The sequence below is a fragment of the Amborella trichopoda genome, chromosome 2 (assembly GCF_054954075.1).
Source record: "Amborella trichopoda isolate Santa Cruz 75 chromosome 2, AtrichopodaSantaCruz75HAP2 v2.0, whole genome shotgun sequence".
NCBI lineage: Eukaryota > Viridiplantae > Streptophyta > Magnoliopsida > Amborellales > Amborellaceae > Amborella > Amborella trichopoda.
In genome coordinates this window covers 11,219,040-11,231,407 of record NC_142337.1, presented here as the reverse complement: position 1 = coordinate 11,231,407, position 12,368 = coordinate 11,219,040, and the positions used below count along the sequence as shown (strand labels likewise).

Sequence of the window (12,368 nt, the reverse complement as noted above, 5' to 3'; positions counted from 1 at the left end):
CTAGAGGGAAGAACAAAGATGAATGAGGAACCAAGGCTTCTGTCAGCCTAATAATGTTTATTGTCAAACCTGCACCGTTCATTTGAAAGGATGGTTTAGATGGCTGCAACGGCAGCAATGCAAAGCTGCAGCTTTACCGAAAAAGTTTTCCATTTATCAAAGGAAAATACCACTCCAATGTATCTTGACGGTAACTAAAATTAGAGAGGCTAGAGTAATTTTCTTAACAAAATTCTTTTAAGTAGGGGTGGTAATGGGTCGGGTATGGGGCAGGTCCGGCTGGACTCGGACTCAGACCAAAATAGTATTCGGGCCCAGGTTTCAAACCCATACTGGTACCCTTCGAGTCCTAGGTCTAGTCGGGTTCATTGCTACCATCACTATGAGTTTTTTTTTGTGCCCTTTTTTTACCTTCATATATCCATATTATTGGCAACAAGGTCACAATCACCCGCCATTAGATTTCAAGCGGTATGATTTGTTGTTTAATAGTTAAAGATGACTACGAGTAAACCCAAATAAATAAGCTTGAAGTATTTTATGTCCAATAGTTTACGGGTACGGGTCAGGTATGGGTTGGGTTCAACCGGACCTGGACCCGAATAGTATTTGGGTCCATGTTTTGGACCCAGACCCGACCCACCGGGTCCAAATGTTGGACCCATACCCGGACCTAGGTCAAGTATACCCACGGGGCCGGTTCAGGTTCAGGTTGCCACCCCTACTTTTAAGCTAAAAGATTATAATAGGAATATAATGAACACGCACTCCCTCAACTAAAACGTATCTAGGACTATTTTAAGCCCCTAAATTTTGGGGATGTAATTTGAGCTAAGCTCAAAGAAAGAATAACAAAATACACAATATTTCAGTGGCTAATCCAAGACAAACATACTATGTGTACCTAAAAGAAAAATAATGTCCAACGAGTGAACAAAGAGCGATCCACTATGTACATGCCCGGTCTACAAATTGCTCTATATGCAAGCTAAAAACATATTATCCTAAGATTCTAGAAAGAACATTCAAAATTTGAAATTTTGCACTCAGGATATTTAGGAACTCAATATCATTACTTTTTCCTTTTACCTTTGAAAAATAATTATTCAATGATTCTAAAATTAATCCGCCCTAAGGGAGTAGGTATATAATGTGGTGTCACATAAGTATGATAATATGAGCTCCTTTTTTTTTTAAATGTAAAACAATATTTTCAATGCAGGATTCTTCTGTAAACTATGCTCTTGCATGAACGAAATTCTCGTTATTTGATGCATAGTAAGCTTGGGCAATATTTTATTTTGGCTGCTTACGTAACACAACCAACCTCCTTAACCTAGGCTTGGAACGTTTTCATTAGTATTACTATTATTTTCTAGCTGGGTTCATATTCTCATAACTTGGAGTCTAGTGTTTTGCCTGAACGACCAAATGCACATTTTTATCCCATAGGATTATATAATGCTTTCATAACAATTGTAGTAAAACTATGTAAGCCCCAATTCTGAAAAGGCATGCCTTAAAAATTCGGGGTGTTGTCTTGGAGTGCCTTAACAATCAACATCAGTTTCATTTCTGGATCCATGCAACTACACATACAAATACACAATTTCCAGAAAGACAGAAGATAAGAAATTACAGTGTAAACCAATAAAACATATTTGTTGAACTATTATTTGTCAAACTGTTGTAGATCAATACCCCATGCTGCAGCCAACTGCATGATCAATTCATCCGGAGACGCCCCCTCCCAATCCTCTGGCATTTCCAACTCCGAAGCTTCATATAATGAAAAGAGAAGTCCTCTCTTCTCTTCAAAGGGAATACCCAAGTAATCAGCTCCATTGTCCACCACCAAGTCCAACAACTGAGTGTAGCATGGAAGGACACAAATAGAAGAGAGTAATTAATGATAATTCAAAGATCCTGATGACTAGCTGTATCATTTTGTGTATATAGTATATCTGAAGTATAGCTCTGACTTGATAAACTTGAAACTTAAATGTTGCAGTTTGAAATTTACGCATTTGTGCATATGTGGCCATGTGGGCACGCACAATAATTCAATCTAGGGAGGCATACTACAGTGTAATATTAGAATGGACTGGAAAAGCATAGCCCATCGAGGTTGAGAAATTCTGATAACATGGACAGTCATGCAGAGTAGGAGATGACAATTGGGGGAATCCAGTCTCTTCATCACTGTCCATTATTTGATGGTGGGCCCCACTCGCTTCCAGAAACCCCTTTCTTTCGACAATCCTACCTTCTATCCACTAGGTTTCTGCTGATAACATAGCAACATGCAATTTTATGTATTGCATGCGAAAGCACATTTGTCACATGTAAATAGACAAGACAGCCCTAAACAAAGAACAAGGAGAGAAACTTAAAAGAGAAATAAACCGAGCCTACCTGTTGTATCCAAGATAAACCAATATCCAAAAAGCTTTGCTCGTGCAATAACTGCCCAGCCGCATGTAAAACCTCAATGGCAATTTCATTAGAGAGCTGATCAATCATGGGTCCCGATCTGTCCATGAGCTTCACAAGCAATATATCGTCCCCTGTTGAGAGGACCTCAGCATAAGCAGAGTCTACATCACCAGCATGAAGGGAATCCATGGCATGGCTCCATGAAGCCCAAAGTGGTCCTTTCTCCTGTCCTATATTATCATCCCCAATATTCTCTGAATCAAGTTCAGGTATAGCTACCCTTGCATTAGTTCGAGAAGTTCCCCCATCTTCTCCAGCTACTCTTATTGCCTCAAGAGTAGCCTCATCCTTTGAGGCTTGCCAGACACTTCTAGCTGAAGGTCCCTCACCGAGTCTTGCGGTGGGTCCTGGTCCCCTTTCCCAACCCCTCCTATTATTACCTAGTTGGTCCCCTTCATTTTCCATTCTAGGTATTCTACAATCATTTGAAGCACTACCCATTACTCTTCTAGAGCCCAAATGTCCATTTCTTGGGGCTCCATAGGGGTAAGAGTCCCAAGAATCCCAAGGCGGGTCCCGCCCCCTGATGCCATCAGATGATGAAAACCTATCTGAGAATGAAATCCGACCGTCCCCACCCCTGCCCAACTTCGATCCGGTGAAATCAGAAGGCCCATATTTACCCAAAGATCGAGCAGTGGGTCCCTCGAATCCAAGCATCATACCTCTCCGACCCGATGATGTGCCTAGCTCATGAGCCATGTCTTCAACTATTCTCTCAAGGCCACGAACCCGGGTTTCCAGTGTTACCATGCTATCATGGGAGCCTCCCATGAAGTCCTGCCATATTTGAGTACATAAATATACAAATGACACTAGTAATGAGCATTTTGATTAAATAAGAAAAACTGCAGGTGCAAGTTAACAGAAGAAGCAAGGAAGTGGTGAAATTTATAATACGATGTATATATCGATCTGGAAGAAAGATTCTCCACATAGCAGATCGGTAATATACTAGCCACAAATTCCTTCATTGACGTACTAAATGATATCAAAAAAGCCAAGTGAGCTTTGAAGCCTCTCTTCTAGTCAATTAGAGAAAAGGGAAGTATGCAATCTTCCTGGTCACTTAAACTAGAACTACCAATCAATGCAAGGGCAAGAATAACATAAGAAAACAGTAATATGTTGAAACATTACCTAAAGCTCAAATTGACTTGGTACTAAATTCACTTTCTAAAAGCAGAGATTTTATTTTGGTAGCTTTTTTATAATAATTAAACAAGATGACTTTAATATCTGAGTTAAATCTTGGTACCTGAAGACCCCATTCTACCTTTGGAGCATGCAATGCAACAGCATAAATTCAAAATCCAAATCTTCTGTCACGATCTCTTGTGGTTTTACTTTTTCTTGGATAAATTGCGGATCTATTACATGACCCATATGAAACTGGAAGAACAGATGGCTAACAATGCTAGCAATTAATCCCCACATGGCCATAGCCTAACAAAGGGGACATAGCCTCCGAGTTACCTTTTCAAAACAATGATTGCTCCTAACAAAGAAGCAACATGCACCTTCAGAGATCACAATTGATAGTGGCCAGAACAGCATTTTCATGACACAAGGGGTGATGTCTTTGTCAAATTTGCTCCTAAAGGGATTCGCAAAAGGGTAAGGCTGTTTTCATTTTAGGGAATTTGTATTCACCTGCACCTAGAATAATGTTTGTTAATTTTAAAATTCAATACGGAGAGCCAAACTTGAGGTTCTAGAAAACAATCAAAATAAACGCAAATACTAAGGTTTCTTTTTGCGCCTTCGGCTTGGGTAAGGAAAGGCACAAGAAGTCAATAATAGAATAAAAAATCAATGGAATGCAGCAATAGACAATGGGGTCATAATAAAGTCCAAACTCATCATGACATTGTCAAGTTCAATTTTGTTTGCCACACATTTCTCAAATGAATAGTCAAATTGATCAAATTCAGACAAATTCTTTTCAAATAAAGCTACTTGGAAATGAAAAACTCAATTCTGAATATGGCAAGGCCAATTAAGCTCTTCCACCAGTAAGTCCTGTTGACTAAGAATGTGACGTACCCTACCCTCTTAATTACACAAGAAGCTTTATGCTAATGAAATGCTTAATGGAAGAACTCCAAAGATCATACATTTCTCCATTCAGGGTTCCATATTTAGCAAACTACAAATGGCAGTTAGCTGTAACATATCTTTAGATGCCAGATCTAAGGTGATCCTAAACATCAACGACTATGTATATAGTTTCATGCTTTCTGGACAAAAGTAAGTAGTTAAAAACATATACGTCAAGTTGCAGCAAGTAACAGCAAAAGGTAAACCATGGGATAATTATCCCAGTGGACAGTGTTGCTCTTAACACCATGCCTCACTGCCATCTAATTGCCTTCTCCCACCATGGCTGTAGGGAACTCCAGAAAGTAACTCAAAACTGAATATTGTCTCCATCAAATCCACTAATCTCCGTAGGCAAGCCAATTCACCATGAATCCACCCAATGATGTTGATGCAATCCCCTTCAATAACTAGGGGCCCCAAAAACTTCAGGCCAATGAGAAAAAGGTCTCAAGCATAGAGGTTTTTGGAGACCACATGTTAGGGAAAGGCAGAGGATATGAACTGAGGCCCATCATTTTGAGTTCAAGAAAACATCTTGATGGGGCTAGCTCATAACAGCATCAATTTGAGAGCTGCTGCTGGTGGACCCCAAGCCTAAGTAGGGTTCCAAGATGGTAGGGCAGGGGGTAGCATGTGCTATTTTGGCCAAAGTTTAGAATTTTCAATTGGAGAAGTTTACCCCCATAGTAAGAAGAGTTTGTGCAAGATGCGCCCTTCTATTTGCAAATCAAGTTGGAGTGTTTTGGGATAATTACCAGTGGTCTCTTTCTGCCTTATGTTAGAATGGATATGTCATCATCTCCTCAGGGTTCCCCTGCTTTTCGATTCTGTAAAGAGCCAGTAGATAGACAGAAAAGGTATAGCTCTGACCCTTTGATAAGGTAACCCCAGGAATAGATTCGAATGTGCAGAAAAACACAAAGACAGAAGAGTTAATTAAGTACAATTTTCTAGGACCTCAAAAAGGGATTGCATCTGAGGGAAAGTTACCTTGCATCTCAGTCCAGCCGACTAACAAATTTTGCTCCTGGAACAGGGCCAATGTTCATATGCTCAATTCTAATAGGCCTTTGAATGGATTATTTATTTATTTTTATCTTTATTTTTTTTTACTTTCTGTGTATTGAGCCTAAGGAAACAAGCAGAAATGGTGTGGTCAATCCCAATAGGCCGAGGTGTGGAGTCCCCGGAGTCCGGAGTAGCATTGCATCCAGTTTGAATGCAAGCAGGGTCGATTGTAGCCATGTGGAAGTATGGGAGGTGAGCTACTCTAGATCCACATTGTGGAGCAGCATGGAAAAAATATACGAGGTTAGTAAAAGCTGATTGCATTTGAGAAGATTACTGACCCTAGACAAAGAATTTGGAAAATACAATTGGTATGTTCCAAATGCTGGGGGCGCAGCAAAGGGGAAAAAAGGAATCAAGACAAGGTTGTAAGGGGGCGAAAGGGAAAAGGAATTCAATATTTTCTAATTCAGAACATGGCAGAGGACAAGTAGGAATCAGGGAAGGTCAAAGAACTGTTTTCATCATATAGACACTCCAGATGACCAAGAGAGGAATGGTGAAGGATCTGGGGAAAAAAAGTAAACATCAGAGGAGATAATGATGAATCAAGAGCTAAAATCTGAAATGGAGTCAAAAAATTTGTAGTTAGATCCCCATAGGCATGAGGAGGAGGGCAGAGATGTGGGTGCAAGCACTGCCATCTCAATGATTCTCAGATGGCATCATTGTCACTCAAAACAAAAGATCAATAGTTAGAGTGTCGGAGGTAGTTCCAGGTGAATTTTTTATCTCAGATTCATATCTATCGCAACAGTTTCTCATGGTTGCATACAGCAATATATTGGCCATGTGATCCAGGAATTAGAAAGACTCTGGACAAACCAGACTCTGTAAAACCAGTAGTTGCACTTCTGAATCAAATTCCATTCATGCCCCAAGCATTCTGGGGACTACAACATCTCTAGATGTTCTATGCCAATTATCTTAAAAATATGTGGCACTCAGCTTTTCAGCCTTGGGTGGAGTGGTTGCACCATGCAAACTAAGCATTAGATATGTTAAGAGGTTACAATAGATTACAGGAAAAATAAAGGAAGGAAATAAAACATCTTTTGACAACCTATCAAGTAGAATTTGACAGTAATTGGCGAAGATTTGCTCATTTCTGAAAAGCGACAGAAAATAGCCTCTCATGTGGAGGAGGAATAGAATGGTGCTGTTGAAGAACCATGCCTCACAAGGGCATTGCAGGAAAGGAAAAAATCAGCTGGCATCAAATTTCTGGGGTGAAGCAGCTCGAGGCAAGCATCCACACCTGCTTTTAACTGCTGTCATTCAGTCTGAAAGACTGAAACAAAAGGATTTAGTGAACTGATTGACAAAGCAATTAATGTGGGTTCTTTTGAAAGCTTAACGTAGGATTTGCCATAATTTATTGTTTCACATATCTAGCATCTATTTCCAACATTCATATACTGTGATGCTATTCCAAGCAGGTTAAAACTCTGGCATTTTTTTTAGAGATGAAAACTTAATATGATTCATTAGATTCTAAATTTTGTTTCTGGGTAGACATTCATGAGGGTTTCAGTATATAACATCGAATTTCTAACTAGAGGAATGGGCAGATTGGAAATTAAGGTGGAAGATGAATCATTAACAAAGAAAACAATGTTGACAAATTATTATGGCTATAGAAACTATTTATAAGACTGTCATCAACCAGAAGATATTCAACCAAAATTTGATTGTTCATATTCTACAACACAGTGGACATTAGAATATGGTCCAATCTACAGTGATTGAGTACACTATTAAGAGATAAAAAAGATTACACCAATGCATGATAAAAGCATTCTCACGTAAAACATTGGATGGTCAGAGATTCAGAGGTAATAATAATTAAATTGCAAAATAAGGATGAATTTGAGCAAACAATGAAAAATTTCACAAGCACTTCAAAATAATACTCCCTGCAGTTCTGCAAATAGCTCCATAAAGAGAACTTCATAGCTTTAGAACAGCGAGTATATAGCAAACTATTTGGACTTATATGATAGAAATGATCTATTTCCTCTTTCCACCAAATCATAAGAAAGAAAATATACAAAGCTACTAGCAAAAAGTCCCAAGGCAATCGTAAAAGATGTTTTCCAAAGATTTCTGGTTTCACTCAGCATATATGGTTGAGCCCAGAAAATTCAGGCCAAAAAACTGACTGCCAACTCCAAAATTTCAAAAACATATCGTCACGATCATCAAAATAAACATAATGAATTTGATGTTACAATCTATGAAATTACCAAGCTTTTTATTACTTTCAAAAGTAATTGAACAAACCTGTAACATTTTCATGAGGTTAGTTTGCTGTCTTTCCAATAGGACCAACTGCCTTTGAATTCCCAGCCAGTTCCCTTTTGAATTCAAGGACCCATCAGAATAACCGTCAGCTCTGGAGAAATTCAATCTTGAACCACCCAGCTCCCTTTGACTGTCTGCCCGGTCATCAGAATCCAATGTTCTCGGTTTTGAGTCCTTTACTCTATGGAACCTTTGTTCTAACCATTTATCATTTGCAAAGTCATCTGAGACTTCTTGTTTGTTATAAGGCCCTGCTTTTCTATTGGTATTAAGATGGGTTGTGGCAATCGATCCATGGGTTCCATTGATTTCCCCAGATGGCATCCCGTTGTTGCCAGATCCATTTCCACAATCAGAATTCTTCAGTTTTGATTCCTCTTCACCACGTATTTTGGAGGAGTTAAGACAATTACGAGGCACCACAACTTCAACAGGCAAATCATCTGAGTTCCTAGTTTCAAGTTTTTGGAAGAACTCCGGATTTATCTCTTTATCATTCAAAATGGGGGCTTTTTTCTTCAATATTCCAACTGCTTTGTCTGATATGCTACTATTTGCTTGAGGTTTCGAATGAGAATCCTTCGGAGGGCTCGATGATTTTGATGTGTCTTTTGCAGATGACTCAGATTTTATTGAATTAGAACTTGATTTTTCAATACCCAGCTTCTCCACAGACTCGATTAACTTACTCTTATCACCATCTGCAAATCAAGAGAAAAATTAAAATAAAAGACCTCTTAAGCAAGCCTTTAGAACCTTTATTAATGCATTATCTATTCACGAAATCAAGAGAATAGAAGTCTATCCAAATTTCACATGACAAATTCAAGCAACAGAACTATATAATGATGCATGAAGCAACAGGAAGAAATTTACAGACAAGATGCATGGTGTAAAATAGTACGGATGAAATACTCACCCGGTGACATGGGTTTTGGTTCCTCTGAAGTTCCATCTCCTCCTTTCCCTGCAATGTTTTTCCACAACTGAAGTGCCTCTGTCATGCTGTCCCTAACCGGTTTCACCTATCCAAAAAAAGAGAATCACTGATGGTGAATATTTCGTGCTGGAAATAAGAGCAAGAAACTCTTCATAAATCCCAAAAGAACACTCAAGTGCTTCTATTTTTATTTTTTTTAAGTTCCTTATGTTAGAGAACAAAACTGATTCACCATCTCTGCGAAATAAACCCAACTAAATAGCATACCTTTGTTCTTCTTGGTAACAAACATACCTTATCAAAGCGGCATGCTTCTAATGCAGTAATGGTCGAAGGAGCCCCTTCCAACACCAAATTTCTAGAATAAGCAGCCAAATTTATCAGAGTATCTGCTGCAGCTTTACGGTTGGCCCAATCACTACTCTCAAGACATTCATGAATGCATGGAAGAAGTACTGGTAAGCTTTGTGGTGCAAGTGCACCTACCTGTACAGAATATGAAAATCTATCAGGTTATAGTGAAATACAAAACAAGCTAGACCTTCGCTTCTTTAATGACTTCAATCTAAGTTTCAGAATTCATAGAAAACAACTAGTTAATCTAGAGAAGAAGTTCTTCAAATTTTGTTAGTCCATAGTAGTATTACTTGATATTTTGAGAAGAATCAGGAGAAATGGTCAAATTGCTACTAACAAATATTAGCATTCCAAGTTTTGGTATTAAAAGAAAGATTAAGCTATGCAAAGTAACTCATCGAACGATGGACTGGGAATTCAAACGAGTTGGCTGTCCAAGATGAACTATAGTTGGATGAGAACCAAACAATGCTAAAGAGGACAACAAGGGGAGCCCATGGAAAGACTCATGGATGAGGCAACCACTGGAGATAGTGCATATATACATTAAGGCAGGGTATGGGAATATCTCAAGAAGAAAATCCAGGACCCTAAAGCAATAGAGATTTCTATTTTAGAAATATAACAAATACAAGTTAGATATCTCAAATCCCAACTTGTAGATGGCATCAAACAGCCAATCTTGCAAAGAGGAGGACTTTGGATACAGATCATATTGCTAGTAATAAATTTCCAAGAGAAACATAGAAAATGGAATTAGACCAAGCAACACACACACACACAGATTCATGAAATGAGAAAAGCAACCAAATGACCTAATGATGCAATTGGCCAGCATTTTCTACAATCCAAAAAATAAATCATACATTTAAGTGAAATCATATCAAGAACAACAATGAACAGATCAACAGACGAATGAAAATTGGAGGAACCATGGACCCATGAACCACAATTCGCAGCAACAATGAACACCAATTCATAATTGGCATCTGACATCTGAACCATGTAGAATATTCAAAAGAAAAAGAAAAATGAAATAACATATAGCGAATGGCCTTCCTAATTTGCAGAGCTTAAACCAAATTTATTGGCGGTGAATATATTTTGACAATTATGCCTAGATGTCACATCGGTTCCAGATCCAATCACGCAATCCTAGCATTTTGGTCAATCAACCCCAAATTCGAAATTGAAGTAGGAAAAAAAAAAAACCTAAATCACAAAACCCCATAGAAATAATCACATAATACATCAAAAAAATAAGAGAAAAAACCCATTATTTCATGGAAATCCATACATTGTCTATTGACATAGCAGTAATGGGGAAAAAAAAAAATCTTAAAAAGTAAAAGTCTCATCAATCGTATTCAGAAATATCCAAAAAATACATCAAAAAGAAAGAAATAACAAATACTCATTAGTTCTCAAGATCTCGAACCTGTGATAGACTCGATATAACACCCAACAATGCTCCCTTTGCTACAAAATTCTGGTTTCCAAGAAGCTTAGCAATCCTCGGGCACAGCTTCTGAAAAGCCACAACTTCTCCGCCTCCACTCTCGACCACTCTAGCCAAACACATGGCTGCTCCAGCCTGAACAGCCTTCCCTTGTTCCCCTAAAGCCTCCATCAATGGCCTAACAAACAAACCAGCAACTGCTCCTGCTCCTTCTCCCTGTAGATACCTACCAGCAAGCACCCCCATTACTCCATTACAGGCCTCTCTCACCCCTGAATCAGGATCTTTGAGCCTCCTCACAATGTGGGTTATGATCTTTGTCAAATGCGTTGACACTGAATCACCATGAAAGGTAGCTAGAACACCCAAAAGCCTGATACACTCTTTCCTGACAACCACCTTTTGCTGGTGGTCCGTATCATAGAGGCAGTTGAGGAACATGGGGATTCCCTCTGGCATTAGGGTTTCTATGATCATCTCAAGGTCTTCAATGGCTATTTGTTGGGTGTCCCTGTCTGAGAGCTTGTTGAGAGAGTTGAGGATCTTCTGCTTGAGCTCCACCATTAGGAGGTGGGAGGAGAGGCCTGTGGGCTTTTGGGGGTTCGGGGTTTTGGGTTTTGGGGGTGGTTTGGCAGTTTGGGAGGCAGCCATTGCTGGATTGGAGCTATTCCTAATCTCAGAGAGAGAGAGAGAGAGAGAGAGAGAGAGAGAGAGAGAGGCTGTTTCTCTGGCTAATTTAGAGGGAGTATTTCTAGTTTCAAGAGTGGAAAATGGAGGGGATTTGTAGAGAGAGAGAGAGAGAGGCACTCATCACCAGCCAGTGGCAAGTCCAGGGAGATTTGTAGGACCCGTGCAGGTGGTTGGCTTTGGGAAGTGACCAAAATTTGCAGGGTAAGTGGTCCTTATGAGTGAATGAGGGGTGTGATTTGGTCCTTAAGAATTAGATAGGAGTTGTTGGCTGATGGTTTTATTATTTTTGTAAGAGTGGGGAAAGGAATGAATATGGAGTCACTAAAACCATAAAAATGAATTAATGTTAGAAGATCAATCTTTTAAGGAAACAGTTTATAGAAGGTTGCAACCTTAAAGTGTAGAAATACGGAAGCACCTTAAAAATCCATCATAGAAAGTTGTTTTAATGTTGAAAAACTCTTTAGTTGATCATCTAGACATAGAAATATATGAATATGACCAAAAAAACATTTTGAGTATCAGAAATAGTGCACCATGCAACACATTATCTAGACCATCCATTTTAAAAAAAATTATATGTTTATAGATCTACTTGATTTTAACCATTTTTGAAGTTTAAAATTTTATAATTAGATATGAAAACAGATTTCAGATAATCCTAATAATTTCTTACACCAAAATTACATGTTATGATAAAATTTGAAAATGCACCGTAACTAGATTGTTTAAGGTTGCAACCTTATAGAAACCACACCCATCTTTTAAAATAGGCTCCTGGATCTACAATTTATTCTCTAAACATGAGTTTGCCAAGTCATGAGGTCCTACAATGGATGTGAATCTTGGATTTCTTGCCTCTTGAGGGGAAAATCATCTACATCGTAATTTTAGACTTTTCCTAACTAATTGGGTGGGCTGTATGAATCCGGTTGTCCATTCTACTCGATT

The 12,368-nt window shown here is 38.7% G+C and overlaps 1 protein-coding gene across 4 annotated transcripts; it reads right to left on the bottom strand.

The window, feature by feature from the left end:
* Positions 1 to 1,550: 1,550 nt before the first annotated feature.
* On the bottom strand, positions 1,551 to 11,539 carry TOR1 (ARM repeat superfamily protein). 4 transcript variants are annotated; one of them, XR_016049132.1, is made up of 7 exons: positions 10,707 to 11,539; positions 9,206 to 9,397; positions 8,891 to 8,996; positions 7,951 to 8,672; positions 3,755 to 4,155; positions 2,416 to 3,276; positions 1,551 to 1,867 (listed from the first exon to the last, which is right to left on the bottom strand). XR_016049132.1 is itself a non-coding variant. In XM_006858046.4 (6 exons), exons 1-6 carry the CDS (start codon positions 11,376 to 11,378, stop codon positions 1,673 to 1,675), a joined length of 2,748 nt encoding a protein of 915 aa, XP_006858108.1. In that variant the 5' UTR covers positions 11,379 to 11,539; the 3' UTR covers positions 1,551 to 1,672. The 4 variants fall into 4 exon arrangements, 2 of the variants coding, with proteins under 2 accessions (XP_006858108.1, XP_088714099.1); XR_016049133.1 differs by having other exon boundaries at positions 3,755 to 4,149; XM_006858046.4 differs by lacking the exon at positions 3,755 to 4,155.
* Between the last annotated feature and the right edge of the window lie 829 nt (positions 11,540 to 12,368).

Bases quoted from the DNA above. Each gene is read 5' to 3' on its own strand.
- TOR1 (XM_006858046.4), bottom strand. From the start codon at position 11,378: ATGGCTGCCTCCCAAACTGCCAAACCACCCCCAAAACCCAAAACCCCG. The intron at 9,398-10,706 runs GTTCGAGATCTT...TATTCTGTACAG, and splicing joins TTATATCGAGTCTATCACAG to GTAGGTGCACTTGCACCACA. The intron at 1,868-2,415 runs GTAGGCTCGGTT...TGCTACACTCAG, and splicing joins GTTTATCTTGGATACAACAG to TTGTTGGACTTGGTGGTGGA.